This window comes from Abramis brama (genome assembly GCF_963993115.1).
Source record: "Abramis brama genome assembly, chromosome: 4".
Classification (NCBI taxonomy): Eukaryota; Metazoa; Chordata; class Actinopteri; order Cypriniformes; family Leuciscidae; genus Abramis; species Abramis brama.
In genome coordinates, this window is record NC_139966.1 from 42,143,312 (window position 1) to 42,168,268 (window position 24,957).

The 24,957-nt window shown below is 37.0% G+C and overlaps 2 protein-coding genes across 3 annotated transcripts in view; one reads left to right on the top strand and one right to left on the bottom strand.

The window, feature by feature from the left end:
- gsap (gamma-secretase activating protein) lies at nt 1-18,165 on the top strand. Its single transcript, XM_084110910.1, has 31 exons — nt 1-520; nt 786-847; nt 1,113-1,169; nt 1,562-1,631; nt 1,770-1,817; nt 3,249-3,337; nt 3,435-3,504; nt 3,621-3,670; nt 3,771-3,875; nt 3,992-4,048; nt 4,168-4,217; nt 4,338-4,417; nt 4,792-4,869; nt 4,949-5,035; nt 5,187-5,279; nt 5,991-6,211; nt 6,292-6,361; nt 6,449-6,528; nt 6,698-6,778; nt 7,412-7,546; nt 8,433-8,491; nt 8,780-8,811; nt 9,554-9,615; nt 10,398-10,493; nt 12,539-12,609; nt 12,697-12,791; nt 14,139-14,258; nt 16,220-16,281; nt 17,050-17,154; nt 17,435-17,531; nt 17,629-18,165. Exons 1-31 carry the CDS (start codon nt 439-441, stop codon nt 17,727-17,729), a joined length of 2,565 nt encoding a protein of 854 aa, XP_083967036.1. The 5' UTR covers nt 1-438; the 3' UTR covers nt 17,730-18,165.
- The window catches only part of ccdc146 (coiled-coil domain containing 146), a 21,908-nt gene continuing 13,087 nt past the window's right edge, over nt 16,137-24,957 (bottom strand). The window contains exons 13-19 of one of the 2 annotated variants that reach the window (XM_084110908.1): nt 22,816-23,040; nt 22,500-22,728; nt 20,516-20,638; nt 20,191-20,328; nt 19,600-19,848; nt 19,067-19,268; nt 16,137-16,383 (exon numbers count right to left, since the gene is read on the bottom strand). In XM_084110908.1, the coding sequence (XP_083967034.1) occupies nt 19,068-19,268; nt 19,600-19,848; nt 20,191-20,328; nt 20,516-20,638; nt 22,500-22,728; nt 22,816-23,040 (1,165 nt within the window). In that variant the 3' untranslated portion in view covers nt 16,137-16,383; nt 19,067. Of the gene's footprint in view, nt 16,384-18,314; nt 18,924-19,066; nt 19,269-19,599; nt 19,849-20,190; nt 20,329-20,515; nt 20,639-22,499; nt 22,729-22,815; nt 23,041-24,957 lie in introns of those variants that run through there. The other variant, XM_084110909.1, reaches the window with a different exon arrangement.

The window sequence follows — 24,957 nt, forward strand, 5'->3', positions numbered from 1 at the left end:
GTGCTCATGGCAGAGAGCTTCGGTAAACACCGAAAGTGATGTCGGGAGCAGCAGATTCACGTACTTTCGGTTCATTTCGAGTCGAATATGATTGATCGTGATGTTTTTTTAATTCTTTTTTTTTTAGGTATAGCTAATAGCCAGTCAGCTATTATCGTTTCCAGCTCCTAAAGTTCGATGCAGTTCGACCGATTCATTTTCAAAGAACCGTTCTTGTTGTAATAAGTTAGATGTCTGTTGATGTTCAGCGTAACTTACTGTCTTCGGCACGTCGATAAACCGGAGCGACTTTATTACAAATGTTATCATATTTCTAGTTCTCAATGTGTTTTGTGTGCAGTTATTGTCTCGCGTGAAATCAGGTCATTTCCTCAGTCTGAGGTCTAGTGTACTTGCTTTCTGCTAAATCTGTGCAGGACAACTTCTCAAGTCACACACATGTTGAGATTAAACCCCACTTTTGACACTCAAAATGATGTCGTGTCAAGCATTTTGGCGAAAGAGGAAAGAGCGAATATAGGTAAGCCGTAAGCGGACTTAAATAATGCAGCACGCGCGTGTTATATATATATATATTTTTTATATATATATATATATATATATATATATATATATATATATATATATATATATAAATGCAATAATTATTAGAATTTAATACAATGGTTATTATATTATAATAACAATTATTATTGTTTATATAAGTTATTGCTGAAGCATTCTTTGTTTATTTTAATGAATTTATAAACATGCACCGATGATGTACTTGTTTAAAATGTGTGCAGGTGTTCTTGAGCCTCGCATTCTGAGTGTGGAGAGAGATGGAGGAGTCGTGTACTCTTGGAGAGTAAGTAGTTTCATGTGTCACTTTAACAGGTCATTAAACAGGTCATTAAACAGGTCATGCGCGCGACGTTCCATTCATAGTTCACAATCTGTCGCCAGTCTACAGCACATGAGAGCACTGTATGCCGTTACCGTACATACAATACACACTGTAGTAAATAAACAGCATACATGCAAACTGAATGCCACTGCGTTAACTTACTATTATCTTCTTAGCTCCTTTTGACTTTTTAAAAGTTATTTTTTTTTTCCAATCATATGTTTAGGGCGCAACAGGAACTACAAGAATCGGGAAATATGATCCTCACAGTACAGAAAATAAGGTACAGAATGGGTTACCATGTTGGAGATGAACATTTGGCCTGTAAATATGTAACTCCAACCATATACAAATGATTATAAACTGAATATAAAGTGCAATATTCAAACTCTCTGAGGCCAGTTGCATAAACATAGCCATTAGTATAAGCAACTAGCAGTTAGTTAGGGGTTATCAGTCTTACTTTTCAGTATCAAATTAGACCAACAAAGTTTTTATGTACTGAACAGTCTTAAAGAACTAGATTTGATGACTAACTTGTAAGACTAGTCTTAGCAGTTTATGCAACTGGGCCCCTGGTATATTAAAAATATGATAAATGCACATCTGTTCCAGTTTTCATGAATGAAGCTAAGGAAGGATCGTCTAACACACGTGTGCCTCTTGTGTTCACAGCTCCTCTACACTTTTGACAAGCAAGTGTGTGTCAGCAGCTGCTCTTTAAATAAAGAAGAAACACTCCTGGGTAAGACTGCTGACAAATATACATACTGTAAATCAGTTTTTTTAGCAGACACATGCATCAATGCATTTATTTTGGTTCATCATTATTACTTTTTGGGTTTGGGAAGGTGATTACTAATGTGAGCTTCTTTTGTGCTAGCGGTCAGTCTATCACAATCCACACAAGGAGAAGGCCGCTTTAAACCAGGTACAGAATATCATTTATAACACTATATTATTTATTGTTTTAATTGTTATTTATGGCAGGTTTCTTGACAGTGTGAGCATTTCACTCGTATTTGCTACTAAAAATCGATGTGTGTGAATAAAAAAAAGTCCCTAGAGGTCCTTAAAAAATAAAATAAAATCTGTTTTATTGCTACTAAAAATAGATGTGCGTGACAGTGTGAATAAAAAAAGTCCCCACAGGTTCAGTTTTATGAAATGCAAGGTCATAAAAAGTAATTATTACAGGCATTTTATTTATCATTTTAAGAGGGCATATATATATATATATATATATATATATATATATATATATATATATGCATGCACACACACGCACATATACTGTTTACCTCCCTCATTTCCATGTTGCGCACGGAATGTTAAATACACTGTGGGAATAAATACAAAATAAATGAAATAATGAATTAGTAAAAGTTGAAAAGAATAAAAATACATTTAAAAATAAAATAATAAATAAAGGAAAAAGGAATACAAAAATGAATTTAGGGTTATTTATTTAGACATGTTCCTTTTTTTTAATTTATTTATGAAATGTATTTATTTATCTGTTTATAATTTCCTCAGATTTTAGCCTCCATAATAAACACTCACATACACATACACATGCACTGTTTCTGAAATATTTGTATGGTTGGACCATTTGAGGAAGAAGAGGCAGTTGTTTTATATCATTATTTTTTCACTTCCCTTATTGGTTACTGTGGTAACAGTACTGTAGATTTAATAAATATGGCATTAGGATTTGTCCTTTGTGTCTTAAGGAAACCCTAATTCTTTCATAAAATACATACAAACAGTTTAATTGTAGGCCTAAATGCCCTTTTACACCAGGAATGATAACTATAAAGATAACTATAACGATAACTATATTAGTGTCCACACCAACGCCTGATATCTTTCTGTTTATTCTAAGTGCATTATTATCGTTATTGTCATAGTTATCGTCCTTGGTGTGAACGGGACTTAAAGGCACACTATGTAACTTTTGGCACTGAGTCACACAGGTACTAGGCTACTCCACAGTGGATGTCGTCCCGCTCGGTCTAAAATAGTCTAAATATAAGCACTTATTATAGGTGTACCATAGTGATTCAGGTTAAGACAAAAACAGTTTGAAAAAGATGGATTCATGATGAACTCGCTCGTTATATAAATTTTGAACAAAAAAAAGTTACATAGCGTACTTTTAATGGTTATTCGGTTTGTTTTTGTTTTAATTCAAGAGGCATATACAGTTGGAAATAAAAGTGCAGCCAAAAAACAGAGAATCTAAATGTATATAAAGGAGTTTAGCAGGATAAAACTACTGAAATCAAGGTGCAGTTAAATATGCAGAGATTCGCAGTCAGATTATCCTTTAACTCCTGACATTGTTTTCTTTTTCCTTTAGTGTCAAAATGTTTAACACTTCTCATTGAAATACACCCAATCAACAACACAAAGGTCCTGAAAGCAGTGGATTGCAAGGTCAAAGTGCAGGTAATAAACAGCCGTCATGTGAAGCCGGTGATGAAAAACACGATGAAAGTGTTGATCGCATTGAAATTGTCTTACATTTCCCATGATCCCTTTCTAGTTTCTTTATCCTAAGACATGCCGGACCACCGTACTGGAGAGTCATTTGCTGCTGGCGGCAGAGGATGGCTGTATGTATTGTGAAAATGTTTCAGATACCATATTGCTCTATACCATATTTTGTTCAAGCTACTAGTTGAAATATATTTATTGTAATTTATCATGAATGGTTATTTTGTTTCTGCAGATGTTGATCTGTACCACATAACTCTGACGAGGCAGGAGGGCTACAGGGTGGTAAGGGCTGCTATGTGCCATGCTGTGGAAATTATATGAATTAATGATACTCGTATGCTATGCATTGAGGAAACACGTGTACTTGTGCTGGTTTAAACAGGTGATGCTGAACCCGGAGCGTCTGAGCAGAGAGAGAGTGGCTGAGGAGTTCAGTTGGGTTCAGTGGGACTCGGACACTCAAAGACTCTTTTACCTCACTGCACGGGTAACAATCTCTTTCAGTTCACTTTTTTAGTTTTACTTGCCCTCGTTCTTTGCATTTCGAAGAAGAAACATAAATTTTTCCAGTATGTGTAAGCCCTTTTTTTCTCCACCCTATAGGAGAAACACACACTGAAGTGTGTACAGTTTTCCCCCGATCGCAACTTTGAGACCATGGTAAACATTTTTGTGCACTTCTTGGTGTCACATCTAAAGCTTTTTTACTGCTTTATTAATATTTATAATATTTAGAGGAGCTGATTAATTAAAAAAACAAATACTTGTATGTGCAACAGTTTGAGCTTCCATTGGAGATACCTAAAATGTCTTCTGCCACTTCTGTGAGGTCAGTGACTTAATTTGCCGTTAAAAACAAGCAAAACAGCTCATTATACATAAAAACAGAACCATATGATGGTGACAACCCCATGCAAAAAGAATTAAGCTGTGTCTTTGGTTTGTACAGGTTTGTTAACTTTGGGTATGATCATTATCAGGACCTGAAGGACGAGGGTCTCAGGTTAGAGGTGTTCACCAGCCTATCAGGCAAGTTACTTTAGCATGTGCTCTTCAACACTAAATCATACTGTGAAATACTAACACATTTACTCCATATTTACCTGTTGTTTTTCCACTTTTTTTAATTTATCATGGGATAGAGAGTAAGTTTTCTCTGCTTTTTCGCATATATTGATAATCATAAAGACACTTTGTTGATAAAAGCTAGCATATAATCAGTTCCTGATATCGCCTACTGTAAATTGCCAAAATGCATTATATGCTTTAAATCGTTGACATGATTTCTGTTGATCTGCATTTTAGCTGTATTGGCTTAAGATGTGTGTGTGTGTGTGACATCTAATTGATTTGATTTGAACTGATGTAAGTTGCTGTTCTGAATCTCTGAATGTCTCTGAAAGGAACCATGTGTGTGTGCTACAGCCATCCGGTGCGCTGGCATAAGGACGCCACATACACTATCGCATTTGTGCACAGAGGTACAAAACATCATGCTACAGTGATATAAGCATTCACATAGATCATTATATAAAGGATTAAATAGACTCTCTTTGATAGGTTGCAGCAAGACGTTCACTGTATCTCTAGAGAAAGGCTCTGCGCCTGCTAATTTGCCAACCGTCCATCCTATCTTCATTCATCTGGGTCAGTACAGCCATCATCACTCATTGATTTAACCCACAGAAATCTATCCAACCCAGTCTGCAATTCTCTCTTTCATTCAAAGAGAGAAAGTCATTGATCCGAAATAGTGTCAAGGGTCATCTTCTTGGTTGTGATGATTTATTTGTTTCAGATTATTATATAGTGGTGTACCTGGCTGATCATTTCCTGCACCTGATCAACTGCAGACAACAAGACCTGCTCTGCTACAGTCTGTTCCTATCAGGTAAGGACTAATATTTTCAGTATTTCATTTTGTTTTTTGTTGTTGTGTGTATTTATTTATTTTTTTGTTAGGATTAGTTTTTTGTTTTTAGTGTTGTTGTTTGTTTTGTTTTAGGTCTTGTTTTGTGTTGTTGTGTTTTGTTTTTTGTTAGGGTTAGTCTTTTGTTTAGTGTTTTTGTTTGTTTTAGGTTTTGTTTTGTGTTGTTTTGTGTTTTAGTTTGGGTTAGTTTTGGGTTTTGTTTTTGATGTTGTGTTTTTTGTTAGGGTTCGTTTTTTGTTTTTGTTTTGTGTTGTGTTTTTTTTTTTGGGGGGGGGGGGGTGTTTTTGATTTTGGGTTTTGTTAGGGTTCATTTTTTGGCTTTTGTTTTGTTTAGTGTTTTTTTGTTTTGGGTTCTGTTTTTTTTTTTTTATTAGGGTCAGTTTTTTTGTGTTTTGTTTTCATTTGAACTATTGCAGTATTATTTTGAAATTTCTGGTTATTTTCACTTTTGTATCATTTGGGTAAAACCAGTTGTAATTTAGTTTTACATTACTTACATTTTTCTTTGTGATTTTTATTTTGTGTAATGCATGTTAGACTTATGGCTGGCCAATTTGAATTCTATATTTAAAGAATAATAGATGAATTATAAAACTGATATTGCAGTACTGATCCATTCACCTGTATTTTGTGTGTTTTCTGTGTGCATTACCTTACTCTGCTCTCTCACAGGGGCAGATGGTCATACTGAAGCACTGGGTTCGGGCAGTGAGGTTGTGAGTATGTCTGGCAGCAGGCTGCTTGATGCCCGAGCTGGCAGGATGTACACCATGGAACTCAACCCTGACTTCCTGCTTGAGCTTCTCAGTTCAGACAGGCCTGAGGCCCAGCGGCTCGCTGCCCTGCACTGCATGCTGGTCTACCTGCAGCCAAATCCTGTGATAGAGCTCAAGGTGTGTGAGAGAGAGAGATATTTGTTACAAGGATATATGCTGAAAACACATGTGTGATTCTCGTTCATATTTCGGCCCAGATCATAAACTGGATCAGTGAGAATGTCATGAGCTTTGATGCTTTTGATCAGATTCAGGAGTTCATTCTAGGTGAGTTCTTGTGTGTTCACGTGGTGGCCTATGTCTGTTTTGCATGCTAAACTAGTGTTAGAAATAACTGTATTACTCTCATTTCAGCCTCCCTGTACAGAATAAGCTACCAGCAGTGTGTGAGCCTAGATAAGTTGTTGCCATACTCTTGTGTGCTTGAGAAGAAGGTAAACTATGGATTGTACTTTATTATTTCAAAGGTGCACAGAGTACTTTATCCCCTCATAAAAAGCTTTTACATTACTTATTTTAAAATATCTTTTGTGATTTCTGTTTAATGTAAGCCTAAAAGAGTTCTTATGTTCCTTTTTTCATTTGTGTCACTTGCATTTCTAGGAGCTTCCTGTGGCTCTGACGGCAATCCCTGGGGTGAAATGCACCCCTGAACTGCTCTGTCAGCCAATAATCAAAGGCAAGGTAAGAGATACTCTCTAGTCTATAGTCCACATGCATTCATATATTTCATAAAATGATATTTGCATGCTGAACAGGAGGACATGTTTAAAATCAGACAGCATTTCAGGTGTGGCTGATGTGTTTATGCATTTTGAGCTGTTAGGATTAACTGTTTAAATTTAAAGTCAAATTTGATCCAATTTACTTTCATACATGTTCCTGAGCATATTGTACACAATTCACATAAGTAACAGAGGTAAAATTGACTGACAAATAAACTTGGAGACCAGCAGTTTACCAACTTAACACTTGGTGGCAGGAGAGTCTCAGATCAGTGCTAGTGCAGACAAAAGGGAATCCATATCTAATTCATTAAATCTGCTTGGGAGAGGTGTTAGAGGGAAACACATCAGGAAATGTTTGAGTTGTGAAATAGATTTCACTTGTCAGCTGAAACCAAAAATTGCTAGTTCATTTAGAATGAAATTGTGCAACCTCCTCTAAACATTTTCCAGGGCTTCAGTCCAGATCGATTTTTAAGATTTTGGCCTTTATTTGCCAAAAGGGAACGCTTACTTATGCTGCACTGCTTTATCTATGAAAAATCTGTTTGGCAAATCTTCTTTTGTGATAATGTTGTTATTGTGGTTGAAGGCTAAAAGCCTGCAGGGTTACTGGGAGGAGCTACAGCATGTTTTGGAGAGGATAAAGTACTTCGAGGCGGTACCGAACCCACGCTTTAGGACCAATCTGATCAAGGAGGACTGGATCAGATATCAGGCTGCTATGGTGAGACCACACATTACCCATCAGGACATACACAAAGCATTTGAGTGCATCTGAAGTGACCCAGAATCTGTTAAACGTCACTCAAATTTGTTAAAATGTTTATTCTATTTGGTCAGAAAGTTTTATTCTGTTCTGTGTTATTTCTAAAAACTGATTGGAACTGATCGGAGCCATAGCACAAGCATCCATTTCACACACACACACACACACACATTCACAAAAATCCCTAGTGAAGCAAGTAAATGGAGAAATACATTCTTTACAGATCATTTATTTTTGTAAATTAAACCCAGATGGGATGTTTAACAAAAGTAATTTGCATTCATGTGAAATGTAATCATCTGTAAAGCTCAAAAAGTGTAATCCCATCATTCATAGGAAATGTGAACACCTGTTGAAGACGGCAAAAACACTTTGAAACATTAAATTATGGCTACATTGGGAAAGTGGTTTTATTATTGAATTACAGCATTATTTGCATGATGGTTTGAGAAATATAGAAGTTTAAAAAATATACAATTCAAACAAATTGCAGAACCCAATAATTACACTTAACTTAGATTTTATTTATTTGATTAATTTTGACAACAAAATGAACTGATTATTTTTAATTTATTGACTGCCCTAGTTATAATATATTGAATAGGTTGCTACATAAATATACATTTATATATTTTAAGCAATGTATATTATATATTTATATTGTCATAAATATAAATGATTGATAATTAAAACGTTTCAATAAACATTATATTATTAAGTAAATTCATTTAGTGCCATCCTTATAGTATAAAAAGACATAGTGCCTATTATTGACTGGTCAGAACCTAGGATTATAACCTACTAGAACTCTGTTTTATAATATCCTTTTTTGTTATTGCTGCAGAACTCGGAGAAGAAGAAATCTCCCCACTCTTATCGCCAGATTGAGGAGAACACAAAAAAGTGGGTGGAGTTCAGCATGTACTGAATGCTATGTGTGCATGACTGTGCATGGAAAAGCAAGAAGAGCATGTTATACTTTCAAAACAGAGTAACCCAATTTAAAACAAAACCATTTTTCAGTACATCTAATAATTTTCCTATGTAAAATGAGCTACAGAAATTGCTTTTTTATAACTTCTCTATCTGAGCTGAGTGTGTTTGTTGTTGATGTTTGATTAGACTTTGGCAAATGAAACACAGCTTGATGCAATTTAAATGGCTCTTTTCCTGTTTGTGTCTTATATGCAGAGTTCTGTCCATGGTGGACACCTGGCGTTTGGGTTAGTGAAACTTTTTTTTTTTAAATGGCCAGTCGTTGTTTTTTGTTAAAAGCAAAAGTACACTTGTGAGATTATTATTCCCTGTTAAAAAAATCCTGGAAATATTTCAGACTTTCATGGAAAGTCCCAGTGACTGGAGTTTCAGGGTCACATTCTTTGGTTTGAATGTAATCGGGCTCCAGGTTTATGTGTACACTACAGTAGTTAATCAAGAACCTTGTTAAAAAACAAGGGAAATTGGAGGAGGAACATAGTGTTATATAAGAGTGATTACAGTACCTCCTCCCTACTCACAAAACACACACTCACACACACAAGACAAATCTACTGTGTTATCTGAATACCTTTCAGTGCAGGATGTTTCTTTCTCTTAAAGCTTGTCAGTCCCGACAAAGCTCCTACAAATAGAATATAAATAGATAGAAATATTAAGGTAGTTCAGCTTTTTCTGACTTTTATAGGAATATTTCATCCGAAATGAAAATCTGCCATCATTTACTGATCCTCATTTTGGTCCAAACCTGTATGGCTTTCTTACATCTGTGGAACACAAAAGAAGATGCTTTGGAGAATGTTAACGCTGCTCCATACAGTGACCAAGAAAAAGAGTCCAACATTTAAATGAGCGCGAGCCTCGGATGAAAGCCGTATGGGTTTGTAATTACATGAAGTGAGTAAATGATGACAGGTTTGTGTAAACTACACTCTCAATTCCCTGCTCACCTTCTCTCTGTCCTTTCAGATAGGCGTGTCGTTCCACTGTTTCAAGAGGAAGACCAACAGCAGAGGGTGCTGGTGGGCCTGGTGAGTGGTGAGCCTCTCAGTTGTCCAGCGTCCAGCAGTGGCCAGCTGCAACTCTCCACACAAAATAAACTAACATGTCATAGGTCAAAGAAGCTGAAATCAGAGTCATATACTAGATCATTATACAAACCTTGAGAATGACAGTGAGGATAAATCCTAAAAGCCCTAATCACATGAAGATTTTCCTTAAAATATTCTTGTGACTGCAGTAGTCCTCAAGATGTATTATTCTTATTCAGACCACTCCAAATCTAAAATGGACCAAAATAAGAAGTGAGTCATCCATTTGGATAAATCCATTTTAGGGCTTAATTGTCAGTGTTCACTGGTTTAAATGGACCAGCTTTATTATTTAAATATGTACACATTTAATTTCAAATTGTACAGGTTTCTGGAATACGTGATTCTGATGAGTCATTCTGCAGTCAAATATCTTTGCATGATGACTGCTAAACTGCATAATTATGTCTTGTGCTAGATTCATGTCACTTGAATCAATTGGTGTTCTTTTTTGTAATATTCTAAATGTAATATTTTTGTTTGTTTTAAACATTTGGTCAATACTCAGATAATAGGCATTGCAACAATTCCTGCTCTTGTCAGTTAGTTTTGGCAATAATGACCAGCAGACTGTACTTTAACTATTTTAGATCTTAATTTGTCAAGCATTATATTACATTTTAATGATACTATTATATTGTAATTTTGAAGCCTGTGTTTAAAATAGGCTCAAATTACGGTTTTGACTTTGTTCTCAAGGTTTATATATTTGTCTTTTTTAGATGGTGGACAAACTCCGAGAACACTTGAACAGAAATTTATCACGATTGGGGAAGAAAAAGATTGATTTGCTGGTGGTGAATTATGCTGCAAAGCTGGTATGTGTTTGTGTTCTTACATCATTACGCAAGAGATCTCTCTCAGACGCAGTACACGGGTTAGCAATTGGCAACTGCGAGACAAATCTCCTCTGTTGACACAAAACCGCGCTGAAACTTAAGCCAAGTGCACACTATAAGACTAAAGCTTGTGACCCTTTCTGAGAGTAGTTTGCAACAAGAAGTTCCAGATTAATTGATACACCTTGTCTGCTATTAGATTGTAAAGTGCAAGCTAAAATTAGTTTTATAAAACGGATAGTTCCAGTCCTTGATTCTGATTGGTTGAGCCGCGTTCAAAGCCGTTGTAAATTACTCGCATCACATTAGTATTACTGCGCAACTGCCCTTTGATTCTTTGTTGCTGCATGTGTTGCTTAGCAACCTCTTTGGAACTACATTGCTTGGCGGAGGAATAAATGTGTTATAATGTTATATTTTTGGTTGCTGGTGTTTATTTTATGAGTAAAATAAATATTAAGATAGATATTTTTATGGAGTAACCATTTTATAAAAAACGTTTTATACTCCGCTCCGCGTCGTGCCTAACAACGCCACTTAGCTGTTCTAAATCCACTGTAAACACGGCTTCAAGTGGCTTATTGCTTAATTTAAGGGTGACGACCTTCTATCTTGTAGTGTGCACTCGGAACTTGCACTTGGTGTTTGATGAACTCTTTTTACTTTTGCCAAAACATAGTTATCTCTTTCCTGTTGGGAATATTGGAACAGACCCCCATAATGTGCTGCACTTCTATTACGTTAAGGAAGGAAAGTTTCCACCAAATTGGGGAGACCAGAGGGGAAGCAGATGGACGTTAAGTGGTTTTTCCTGTTTTCAGATCAGGGCGAGCATGAGGATGTGAGAAGCCATGCGTGATCTGCCTACTGTAAGCGCATGTTAGAGTTAGTGAACTTGCTCAAGTGAAACTAAAGTGAGCAGGGGTGCAGGGCTGCCAACTCTCACGCATTGAGCGTGAGACTCACGCAATTGACACTTTTCACACGCTCTCACGCCACACATCCATTTTCTCACGCACAGAAAAATTGTGGAGCAAAGAGGTACTTTTAATATTAAACTAATTCTCAGCTCTTAGATTCCGTCAATTTTATTACGAAATTCAGACAAAAATACGTTTGGCGCTTGTAAATGTGACGTGACAGATCGCTGAGCGCCTCAGTTCAAGTGCACGTGAACCGATCATCTGTTACTTTTTTATTTAAAGATGCAGTACAACTTACCGAAAGTATACATAATATCGACCAATTAGTGTTTTTCAACCACGGAAAGAGGTCAATATAACAGCAGGAGAACAATTATGTCACATAACGTTACATTTACCTCAAGAAAGCCATTTAATGACCATAGAATGTTAATTGAATAGAAAAAATAGCTAGAGAGGAGATTTTGCTGAGCACTATATTACATTTTTATTATATTTTTACTTATGTCATTAAATAATTGTTATTATAACAAAAACTGCATTATATTTAATTTAATTTGTTATTTTTAACCTTTAAAAATACCAGCAGATTGGGCCCTCTATGTGTACAGCATTAGATGAGATTATTTTTTTAAATAAAATTTAAAATAAACATGTATCCAAATTAGTCAATATTGAATCAAAATCGGAATCAAATCACAAGAATGGAATTGAAATCTTGAAATTTTTGTCAAGCAATAATAAAAACTATATCCTACCAGTCATAAACATTGTAACATGTTGTCACTAAACTGCATAAAATTCTATTTAGTTACCAAATGTTTTGACAATCACAATTACACTTATTAGAAAAAAATCTCACTCCAAGCTAAACTCAAAAGTTGGCAGCCCTGGGGGTGGTGCTCGTGAATTTGTGCTGTCCATGAAAACAGGAAGGGAAAGTGAGTCAGATTGTCCAGTACACTCTCTGACAGTCACATGAGGATTTCCACTAAATTTCCTCATAGATTCTTAGTAGCCGTATGGGGGATGGGTGTGGTCTTCAATCTGCTTTTTGTCTAAAATATTTTTTTGTAATATATGGTTGTATTCTCTGTTTAGCTGGAACTGGTCTGGCATGTGTTGGAATTGGTATGGCAGAAGCTGAAGTTGGGCCCCTGGGTGCTCTGCATGTACGTGTACCTATACATGTTTTACTTCCTCGTTGAGAGTGCTTGATTGCTTGAATCTAAAGCCTTCGATTCTTGTTTATGTTCTAGTAAGCAGCAGGGTAGTTCAGAAGAGTGGGCGATGTTTCATGTGATGCTTCGCATTCTGGAAGCAACTAAAGGGCTCTGTCTCCCACTCCCTCCAGGTAAGAGGAAGCCTGACTCAGACAATCTGAATACATTTAGAAAACAGCTCCAAAACCTAGTGAGCTGGTATTTGTCTACTACCTACATAAAAAGCTGCCTATTAAGACAGAATCCTAACTGGACCTCATAAGTGACACTCTAAATGGGCAGGAACTCACACAAATATCCCTCCTCACATGAAGAGACTCAAATCATAATTTATTCCAATAGAATTTGATGTTAGCATGTTACTATGCTGAAAACACAATACACTATTAATCATAAAAATGCATAACAAACAAATATTGGATGAAAAAGTCCATTTTAATTAGATTTAACTGTTTTTTATGAATACTTCTCAGTATTTAATTAAATAAAAGTATATTAACCACATCTAAAATAGCATACTGTCTAAGTAGGTACTACATTTGATTTGGATCTTACTTTGCGACTATAGAAAAGTATGTTCATTATCAGGGGTGTCCAAACTCGATCCTTGATGGCCGCTGTCCTGCAGAGTTTAGCGCCAACTTGCCTCCTTCCAGGAGCAGGATTGGACACCCCTGTTCTATATAGTATGAATGTAATCCGGGCGTACTACATCTGCCATGTTGTCACTGTCATGTAACCTGTCAAACTGGTTGTCAGATGCGCACTTCAGAAGTAGTAGGTCATCCCGTTACTCTTCGCCTACTTTTTTTTGAATAGCATTGATTCTGACATGCTACTGATTTCACATACTACTTTTCGCTTACTATATAGTAGGGAAGTAGGCATATTTGAATGCAGGGATAGACAAATTGACAATTCTTGAACTTCGTCTGCAATTCTAGCTCAATTTTTCCCATTGGGCTTGGTTAACTGCTTTCTCTACAAAACGATTCTGCATTAGATTGTTTGCAGTCTTGAATGCTGTCTAGGTAGGCTGCTCACTGGGTTTTACAGAGCTAATGTTCTTACACACTAAGAAAAAGGGAGCTGCTGTGTTTTCTTTCCGCGTTTATACACTTTTAGAGATTGTTTAATGATGTCAAAAGTAAAAAGAAAACCTTTAGTTATCCTATGGCCAAAGACATTTGAACCCTCTGAAGATTAATCAAATGAGCATTTCTCCAAAATCCAAATGAATTCCATGTAGTTTAGCTGCTGGGTGTGTCTGAGGGAAAAAAAAGCTGTTTCTGAAATTTGAAGTGTGCCAGATCTGTGTGGGTGGATCCGCTCTTTGACACAAATGCTTTGGCCTGGGCTCAGACCCGTCTGGAAGATTATTAGGATATAAATCACTGACTAAGTCCTTCAGTTCTGTCCACTCTGGTTAAACTAGTTAAATCAAAAAAGTGGTTTATTATCTGTGCATTTGTTCCTAGGTTATTCTACACTGTTAAGTGTCCTCGGAGTCCGTTGTCTCCCACGGCACACTTTCCTCCAGTATGTGGACCACGGCCTTCTTCAGCTCACAGAACCATTTGTTTCACGCCTTATTACAGGTACAAATTTAAACACACGCATTTTAATATACAGTGAGGAAAATAAGTATTTGAACACCCTGCTATTTTGCAAGTTCTCCCACTTGGAAATCATGGAGGGGTCTGAAATTGTCATCGTAGGTGCATGTCCACTGTGAGAGACATAATCTAAAAAAAAAAATCCAGAAATCACAATATATGATTTTTTAACTATTTATTTGTATGATACAGCTGCAAATAAGTATTTGAACACCTGTCTATCAGCTAGAATTCTGACCCTCAAAGACCTGTTAGTCTGCCTTTAAAATGTCCACCTCCACTCCATTTATTATCCTAAATTAGATGCACCTGTTTGAGGTCGTTAGCTGCATAAAGACACCTGTCCACCCCATACAATCAGTAAGAATCCAACTACTAACATGGCCAAGACCAAAGAGCTGTCCAAAGACACTAGAGACAAAATTGTACACCTCCACAAGGCTGGAAAGGGCTACTGAGAAATTGCCAAGCAGCTTGGTGAAAAAAGGTCCACTGTTGGAGCAATCATTAGAAAATGGAAGAAGCTAAACATGACTGTCAATCTCCCTCGGACTGGGGCTCCATGCAAGATCTCACCTCGTGGGGTCTCAATGATCCTAAGAAAGGTGAGAAATCAGCCCAGAACTACACGGGAGGAGCTGGCCAATGACCTGAAAAGAGCTGGGACCACCGTTTCCAAGGTTACTGTTGGTAATACACTAAGACGTCATGGTTTGAAATCATGCATGGCACGGAAGGTTCCCCTGCTTAAACCAGCACATGTCAAGGCCCGTCTTAAGTTTGCCAATGACCATTTGGATGATCCAGAGGAGTCATGGGAGAAAGTCATGTGGTCAAATGAGACCAAAATTGAACTTTTTGGTCATAATTCCACTAAACGTGTTTGGAGGAAGAAGAATGATGAGTACCATCCCAAGAACACCATCCCTACTGTGAAGCATGGGGGTGGTAGCATCATGCTTTGGGGGTGTTTTTCTGCACATGGGACAGGGCGACTGCACTGTATTAAGGAGAGGATGACCGGGGCCATGTATTGCGAGATTTTGGGGAACAACCTCCTTCCCTCAGTTAGAGCATTGAAGATGGGTCGAGGCTGGGTCTTCCAACATGACAATGACCCGAAGCACACAGCCAGGATAACCAAGGAGTGGCTCTGTAAGAAGCATATCAAGGTTCTGGCGTGGCCTAGCCAGTCTCCAGACCTAAACCCAATAGAGAATCTTTGGAGGGAGCTCAAACTCCGTGTTTCTCAGCGACAGCCCAGAAACCTGACTGATCTAGAGAAGATCTGTGTGGAGGAGTGGGCCAAAATCCCTCCTGCAGTGTGTGCAAACCTGGTGAAAAACTACAGTAAACGTTTGACCTCTGTAATTGCAAACAAAGGCTACTGTACCAAATATTAACATTGATTTTCTCAGGTGTTCAAATACTTATTTGCAGCTGTATCATACAAATAAATAGTTAAAAAATCATATATAGTGATTTCTGGATTTTTTTTTTTAGATTATGTCTCTCACAGTGGACATGCACCTACGATGACAATTTCAGACCCCTCCATGATTTCTAAGTGGGAGAACTTGCAAAATAGCAGGGTGTTCAAATACTTATTTTCCTCACTGTATCATGTTCTTAAAAGCTGTCTATTTATATATTGTGTACATATAATAGTTAGACTTTACCTGTCACCTATGAACTTTTTCCTACAGCATATTCGAGGTCTCTATTAAGGACTCCAATAGGCAAAATCGTACCCCTGACCTGGAGAAAATTTGTTAGATTTGAATCAAACAGTGCCTTTAGATAAAAATGAGAGTGCTTTCATAAAAAAATGTGTCCACATTATTCAAAAAACAAGGGTCATTTAGGAGCCAGTGCTTTATTTTAAGAACAATTTTACAGTATGTTTTCTCTCTCTCTTTTTCTGTCTATCTACCTCATGACAGGTTTAGACAACAGTGATGCCAATGAGCAGCTGAAGTTCAGTATATTGAAGAGACTTCCAGAGGTAACTTTCTTTCTTGACTCTTCTCTTGCAATGTTTGTCTTGTAAAGTCCCGGTTCGCCTTTCCTCAATTTCCACAATGTGGAGCTGCTCTCGGAGATTATCCTGTGTAGAAGAAAAGGAATGTGAGCATGTTTGTGGTTGTGTTTTGGGTCACAGCATATGCTTGGGCTTCAGTCTTTGTTTTCTAGTCTTAAGGCAGCCAAGTGAGAAAGTGCGGCAGGTGTATTAGAAAAATACAAGCCAATTTCCAGCTTAGTCTTGCTGTTTTCCATGGTAGTGTAGTCATCCATTCTGGTTTCCAACCTCTTCCCTTGTTTTGGGAACATTTTGGTTCCTAGTGTTATTTAGAATGATTCAACAGTGCATGTTATTCCAAAGAATCAAAATTTCTCTTAGGAATATTTTATTAAAATATAACTTACTCTGGGCCAGGAAAATGTTAACCAATTGCCAAACAGTTACAGCAATGCAGCTTTTCTAAAATGTTGACAGTAGTTAACAGTATTTAAATGCCAGATAACGTTAATGTGATAAAGGTTACAGCAATAATGGCAAATAACGTTAGATCTTAAAAAACCTCCTCAAAAGTTGGTGCCGGCTGTGCCATTCTGGTATGGAACTCCCACTTTTCATAATCAAATCAATTCCCGAAGTCCCACCTAACATTTTCGCTCAATGAATATTCTTTTTGAATCACAAATGTCACATTATGGAGGTAAAATGGCTTGTGAATGCAATTTGATGTTGATATTATGTTTTTGTAATTAGCATATAGAGCAGAAAGTGAGCCAGCGGTGGGATCACCCCATCACCTCTGCGTGCATCTCCAGAGAATACGTCAGGACTCTGTTGGACAAATACTCAGAGAGCAGGGTAAATATGGCAAGGGGTGTCTCTCTCTCTATTTGTTTTTTAACACAACTGCATAAAAGAGGTTTGAATATCTGCCAAACAACTGAAACTAATACTTGGATGAAACGGATTATTAGACTTGACGGTGAATGAAATATTGCGACTGCTGTTCAGACATTATATTTTTTTCCTGAACAAAGAATAAAATGTTTTAATTCTTAGGAATCTGAATCATGATCTTGGCTCTTTGATCAGAGCAAATGCTCCCATGTTTACTAGCTAAACACATGCTCTTTTTTAGGACTCTGTACTGTTGGACTATGGCAAGTCAAGTTTCTATCCTGACTTTCTGCCTCTAAACTACCTCGCCAAGATTCTCTCGAACAGGGAGGAACAAGGTACATGGTTTCAGAGATAATTTCATAAAATATGTTCTGGGTTAGTAAATGTTATTATTTACTGTAAGGTAATGATCGTGTGGGTGTTGTATTTCAGCTCAGAACCCTTTTGAAGAGCAGGAGAATGTGGATGTCAGGTTTGTGGAGGAGACGGCCTTAAAGCAGACTCTAATCAAGCTGGGCTACGAAGTCAAGTAAAAACAGCCATGTACAAACCGAAAAAGTAGTAAAAACAGAAACATGGGAAATTAGGGGAAAAAGTGCCCCTGGCCAAAGTACAAAGCTTGGTTCATTTAGGTGACTATAGTAATGTAATAATGTAATAAATGTCAGTTTTGGGGAGGTCATACAAGAAACTGAAGCACACAATCAAGCTGTTGACCACAGATTATTTCCTGGCTGTCAGTGTGCTCTTTAAATATCACATTTTAGTGCCCATGTGGACACGTACTGACTCTACTGATGCCAATACGTATGGGGAATGTTATGCTCTTTTCTATGCACACAATGGAAGAGGACCAAGAAAGACACATAAAGGGATTTTTTTTTTTCAGATGTTGTATGGAGTCAAGTGGGTTCATTTGTAAATATTTCACATACTAGAAATAAAAAATCATATATTCTTTGGACCCTTCATTTTGCAAAATAGGATTCTTCTTGTCGATAGTAATTTCCTGAAAGCTTATTTTAGATTGCTGCCTGTATGTTTGCAATTATGCTGTTGAGCCTCTAAGGCATGGTATTCACTTTGTAGCTGTTTTTAGATGGTTATTGGTTACTTTTCTTTAAAGTACATAAAGTGTATGAAAACCACACTATTAATGAAGTTGATTATTAAGCTACAGTTGTGTCTAGATCAGGGGTTGTTGAAATACTAATGTATAAAACCATCTAAATGATTTGCTAAAGATTATCCATGCGATTATTAAGCGAAGCATTTTCTTGCCTCCAGATATTGGACACTATTACAAATGCAACTATTAAATGCTGGAAATTGTTTCTTTTCAACATTCTGAATATTATTATTATTTTTTTTAAGCTGGCTTATAGGGGGATTTTTTTTTAAATTGTCCATATTTCTATTTTGAAATGGGGCCTGTGAGTATGTGTGTATATATATTTATATACACACTGTAGGATGCACAGTGATTAACAAAAATAGTAGATTTTTTTGGATGAATAAGACTCTTTAAACCGCTTAAACAATTCCACTAAATGTCCCATTTGGTTCTGTGATCAATTTCCCTGTTTAATTCAGCTGTGCGTGGCTCCAGAGGGCATAGTATCATGTCTAACTCCTCTCCCACCCATCGGCTCTGGCAGATCTCTAAAGAATCTCTTGGAATTCCCAGCATGCCTCCAGCAGAAGCTTCATTGCATTGGCTGCTAAGCCTAGAAATTAGACCCATATGTCAAACAAGTCTCATGTTAACATCACTAGTTCTGAGGAAATGGACCAGATTCCTCAGAAATGGGAGCATCTGGACATTTAATTTTACATCTGTAAGCATCATCAGTTTGCAGGTGTGACTCACGCTAGATCTCAATAGGTTTGGATTTTGGTTTGCGGATATGACGAATGTTGGCACCAGGTTCGGAGGGTTTAAAGGGGGCCAGGACTCCATAGTGTTTGGGCACTGGCAAAGGATCATCAGTTGGGATGTAAGCATTGGGTCGAAGCTCAGCTGTGGTGTAAACACCGTTTGGAAGCTGGTTCCACTCGTCTTCCTCAGCCATCTAACAAACATAAACATAGAAATACATTCGTATCACACAAATGTGATGTTAATAGCCCTGTGGTTGAAATATTTACCTATATATTTCCATTAAAGTACGATTCAACTATCATTTGAAGGTTTAACAGAAATTGAAAGACATCATTGCTTTAGCACCTGATCCGACACATTGACCTTGTAACGGTAGGTTGAATTTACATAAACCAATTGTGACCGAGAAGTTCATATGAGGTCAAATCTCATGAAAACACTTACTGTAAGATTGAGTCATGTGTGCCTGTAGTGTGTGTTTAATTTGTTTTATGTCTCTCTGATGGCATTTGGAGGCTTACCCTGGCTTTTTTCTCTGCGTCTGCCTGGCGTCTGTGCTTATCTCGAAGGTAACGCACCCACTCGTTCTCAATGTTGTCTGAGGGGGGCAGGTCCTGCTCCACACGCCTCTGACACAAGTCCAGCTGTAGTTCCTTTTCTTTCATCTGCTGCTCTAGGGTCATACACTCCACCTGCCGCATGGACAGCTCCGCTACCACTGCCATCATTTTATGAGTGCGCTCTCTGATTTGAGCCTGCAGCTCATTCACCTAAAACACCAACACACTGTAAATGAGTTTGATACAACTACTGGCTACATGACCTTCTGTATTTACAGTAACACAGTACATGAGTTTGACGTTTAGTTAAGCTGAAGGATTGGTTAAAGAGCAAGAGAGCTTGCTATGGTTCATTAATATGGGCAACTGATGTTTTTTTGGAGATAATGAGGTCTGCATGGTGTTAAGGCATCAGGGTTTTTTTTTTCTCTTCTTGTTGGTCACCACTTGATGTCCAATGTAAATTCTGAGTCCTGAAGCAAAACTAGTCTAGGGCTGATCTAAACCAACCATGTTGCTGAGCTGTGTGTTAGAGTAAATGTGTGAACTTACTTTCTTAGCCAGATGCAGCGTGTCTTCTTTACCGTTCTCAGCTTTGATTTGGATGCGCTGAGAAAGGCGTGTAACCTGCTCATACACAAGCTCCATTTCCAAGAGCTGAGCCTCTTTATCTACCAGTTGCACCTCAAACTAAACACACACACACACACACACCAGTGAGCAAAATTTTTACCTACTGTATATGAGTGCATATTTTCTAACCACAACACAAACTAGGTCTAAAATATAAATAATTATTGAAAATAATTCAATAATGGAATATCATAAGAAATAAGGTGTTACAAATAAAAAATGTATATGGCAAATCTGTTATTACCTGTTCAATCTTCTTGATGAGCTCCTCAGGAGATGCATCTTCTCTACTAAGTTTTCTTGCTCTGCAATGGTCCACTTTTAAAGTCACTTCTAGACTAGTCAGTCTGTCTTTCGTCTCAGACAACTATGGCATAGAAAAACAGCCGCACCATCAGGACACCGTTAAAACAGTGGACTCATTTAAAACCCTTATGCTCTCATTACACAGATATACAGGCTGCATAAAGAATTTATTTAATTTAATGCATCATTAGAATTTAATGTATTTTCTGTCTTATTTATTGATAATATAGATCCTCTGTAGGTGTGCCCCCCCACGCCCCCCCTTAGCTGGTTTTATTTAGCTGGTTTGATGGCGTCAGGCTGGCGGCAAATGTGTCATTTTGCTCTTCAGTCACTACAGACTGTATTGTGGGGCTTCCAGGCTATGTCACAACAGAGGAATCATCTGGTGCCAACATGTTTGTTGTATTCATTTGAGGGCCAAATGGTTTGAAATGTCTTCATAAACATAACAATTACAATGTAATTGGATCAAGGATTGTTAACTGATGTCTCTCTGATGTTGCTTATACTGTACATCATAATCTAAAAATACCCACTGGCTAGAACCTCTGGTTAGGACAAAAGCTTTTATTGTCTCTTAGGCCATGGCAGGTGTTAAGCATCTCAGAAAAGCTGAAACATTGATCTAGATGTCTATGTGGACTTGATCTGGGAGAGATATATGATATTAGTGCTATGTGAGACTACAGCCAGGAAGTGCAACACACAAGCCAACACACCAACATGAAACACATTGCCGTGACAGGCCAAGGTCTTGAGTTAAAGGTCATCATTTAGTTAATGTCTTAATCCTTTGTTTCTGCTTGGCGGTTTCTTTGGCATTCCATGAAGAGTAGGATGAATTGTTGCTTGTTCAGGGACTTGTTCAAGTACAGGACATTTTGTGATACCCAGTAATTGAAAGGTTATCACATGTCTGTGCCTACGCAGAAAAATATTTCTTACCTATTATTTCTTCCCATTTTGATGTGTTGAACAGCTACTCCAACAAGTTTTTTCTTTGTCAAATTTGCTGCAAAGTCCATTAAACTACCATTCAAAGGTTTGGGATCAGTACGATTTTTTAATGTTTTTGAGAGAAAGCTGCGTTTATTCGATCAAAAATATGGTAAAAACTGTAATATTGTCATGTGATCCATTTGAAATCATTCTAATATGCTGATTTGGTGCTCAAGAAACATTTCTTATTATTACAGTTGAAATCAGTTGTGGATGATATGTCTTTACTGTCACTTATGATCAATTTAATGCATCCTTGCTAAATAAATGTAATAATTTCTTTCAAAAAATTCTTACTGACCCTAAACATTTGAATGGTAGTTGACATTTCCAGTGTAGCCATAATGTGTTGGATATGTAAATGTATAAATGTAAATGTAATGAGAAATATTGCACTTAAACCATAGTTTGGCATTGTAAACTATTGTTGGCAGTGGCTGGGGACATACAAAATTTTTACCCCTGACTTTACAGCCCTACAGAAGTATCAAGAACTAGTGACATGATCTAATATTTAAGTGTTTATTTGGTCTGCTCTAATGTAGTAGATGTTGATATGAAGAGACTCCATAAAACTCCAGGATGGTTTATTTCACTTTTATCTCTTTTAAAGGGAACTATAAATGGTAAAAAGAACACATCTGTGGGTACGATTGGCACCTTAGAGGGCAATACAATTTTGGAATATTATATACAATCTAACCTTTACTTGCATTCTACTGCATTATAGTGTGTTCGTTTACTCAATGTTTATATTGTTGGACCTTCTTTTTGATTTATGTATCTATGACAGATCGTCTCTTTGGCTTCTTCTCCCAATCTCATGCAAAAGTTGGCAGACCCTCTGAGAAGCCTGTAATTGTATTTCATTTTTTTCAGATAGAGGTTGCACATTGATTTCAGAACTGGGTTGCAAGTACCTGTATCTGTAATAAGATGCTCTCTTCCTCCAGGGTCCGTTTGATTGACAACTGTTTCTTCTGCAGGTTGGTCTGTCTTTCTTGCTCTTTCTGTTCAATTTTCAGGTTGCAGATTTCATCCTCCATGTTCTGTATCTCTAAGTTGCTTTTTTCAATCATTTTAACCAGCTCATTTAGCCTCTCGTAGAAAACACACAATTCCTGCTCTCTTTCTGCAAGCTGCACTTCCCTGGCAACACAAACACACAAACAACATACAAAGTTAAATGCAAGCCCAGACTGTAAGATCTGTAAACTTCCCTAAACTCTCTCTCACCGCCTGTTGCGTTCTTGCATGGCGGCATCATAGCTCTTGCAAATACGCAACCGGTTTTGCTCCAGCATGCCGACTGTGTCCTTGAGCTTGCTGAGGTTCAATTTCTGCTCATCTCGTTTCTGATGCATTTCCTGCAGAACCTTTAACCCCCGTATGGTTTCATCCTTCATATGGTCTCTGAGCTTTAAGCTTTGAGAGAGCTGTAGATTGGACTTTTGCAGCAACCTAGAGTGAACCAATACAAGATTTCTAAAGGTGAAGTCATATTAGTGAAATTTTGGAGAAATTTAATGGCCCAAAGGCCCATTGTCTATTGTCAATAGTATAGCGATGTATGGAGATCAATGCGGTGAATCCGCGTGGCGTGACCAACATTAACCATTGCAAAATCTGCGTTGGGATATCTTTCGCTGTCACACACCTTAATCTGTTCTCATGGTAATCTCTGTGTTATGGAAACCTTATCTGGTAACCCTTTACAATAAGATCTTATTTGTCACCATTGTTAATTTATGAATGAACTAAGATGAATCAATGCTGAAAAAAATATTTTCACAGCATTTATTATGAACCTTTGTTAACAATGTTGGGGAAAGTTACTTTTAAAAGTAATGCGTTACAATATTGCGTTCCCTAAAAAGTAACTGATTGCATCACTTAGTTACTAGTGCAAAATGCCCGTGCAAAATCTGTTTTTAAGTGTGTTTTTAGTAATTGTTGGTTTGGTGTGTTTGAGTGCACATTGTTACAATTACACAGCAAAAGTTCAGTGACATTTTTATTTGTGCAGGGTAGAAAGCACAACGTGAACTCCGAGAAAACGCTATGCTTGAGTAAACATTTTGTGAATAGGCTACTACAAATGATGCCCGTGAAAGAGACGGTGAACGCATTGAAAAGGATATGTTTAGTTGGTGAATAGCATTTACACAGTAGCGATAACGTTAAGCGCACCAGAATGAAATATAATATTCAGAAGTAAACAGCATAGCTGACTTATAGATTCAGTTAACATCCACAAATGAATAAGCACGTCGATTCAGGGAGCAGTGCAAAGTGCCCGTGCAAAATCAGTTTTTGTGAGCTGATCGCTGAACAAAAAAGTTCAGGAGATATTTCTTAGCGATGGCTGATTTCAACAGTTTCAATATGATAAAAAATAACTTTTATATTGATTCAATGGATTAATTGCATTTTGTAAAAAAAAAGTGTCATGAATTTATTGCATTTTTGGGGAAAAATAATCCGTTTTTATAATAAATCTTTGAAAATCAAAATCTGGATTTGAATTTTTTATGTTATTATAACCTAAAGATGCTATGTGAAAGTTTGAAACAGAAAATAGTGGTTTTCATCTTGCCACTTTCTTGGTAAAGAAAACACATTTTTACTCAAATTAATCAAAATGGATTTATCACGTTCTGGAACCAAACTATAATATTCAGAAGTAAACAGTGTAGCTGACAGAGTGTTTTATGTCAGAATGTTTATTTTTAAACCACAACCTTCTTGGGGCTTCTTTGACCGATACAACCCTCTAATGTCAGAATGTTTATTTTTAAACCACAACCTTCTAAAAATGATATATTTAACGATATCTTTTGCATTTCTCATCCAAACAACGTCAAACTTGGCACTGCACTTACTCGTGCCCATAGCAAGACACCTGTCGAATTTGAAATCCATCGGACTAACGGTTCGAGAGATATGCGGTTAACAGACACACACACACACACACACACACACAGACAGACAAGACGTTTCTGTAATTTATAGATAGATGTTTTATGGAAAGTAATGCGTCACTTTACTCGTTACTTGAAAAAAGTAATCAGATTCCATAACTTTGACTTACATAACGTTACCCCACAACACAGTTTGTTAATGTTAGCTAATAAAAATGTTTGCGTTCTTATTAGTTCACAGTGCATTAACTAATGTTAACAGATACAACTTTTGATTTAAAAAAAAATTTTAAATGCTGATATTAACATGATGTAATGATGCAGAAGTACTTTGTTAGTTCATGTTAACTAATATAGTTAATTAATGTTAACAAATGAAACTTGTAAAGCATTACCCGATATCTTATGATGTGTGGTGCAAAGAAAAAATACTAGGCATGTAACGTGATAGCTAAGG

Excerpts from the sequence above, each read along its gene's own strand:
- gsap (XM_084110910.1), top strand. The coding sequence starts at position 439 with ATGTTGAGATTAAACCCCACTTTTGACACTCAAAATGATGTCGTGTCA. Across the intron at positions 521-785 it reads AGAGGAAAGAGCGAATATAG|GTGTTCTTGAGCCTCGCATT; the intron begins GTAAGCCGTAAG and ends AAATGTGTGCAG. Across the intron at positions 8,492-8,779 it reads ATTGAGGAGAACACAAAAAA|AGTTCTGTCCATGGTGGACA; the intron begins GTGGGTGGAGTT and ends TCTTATATGCAG.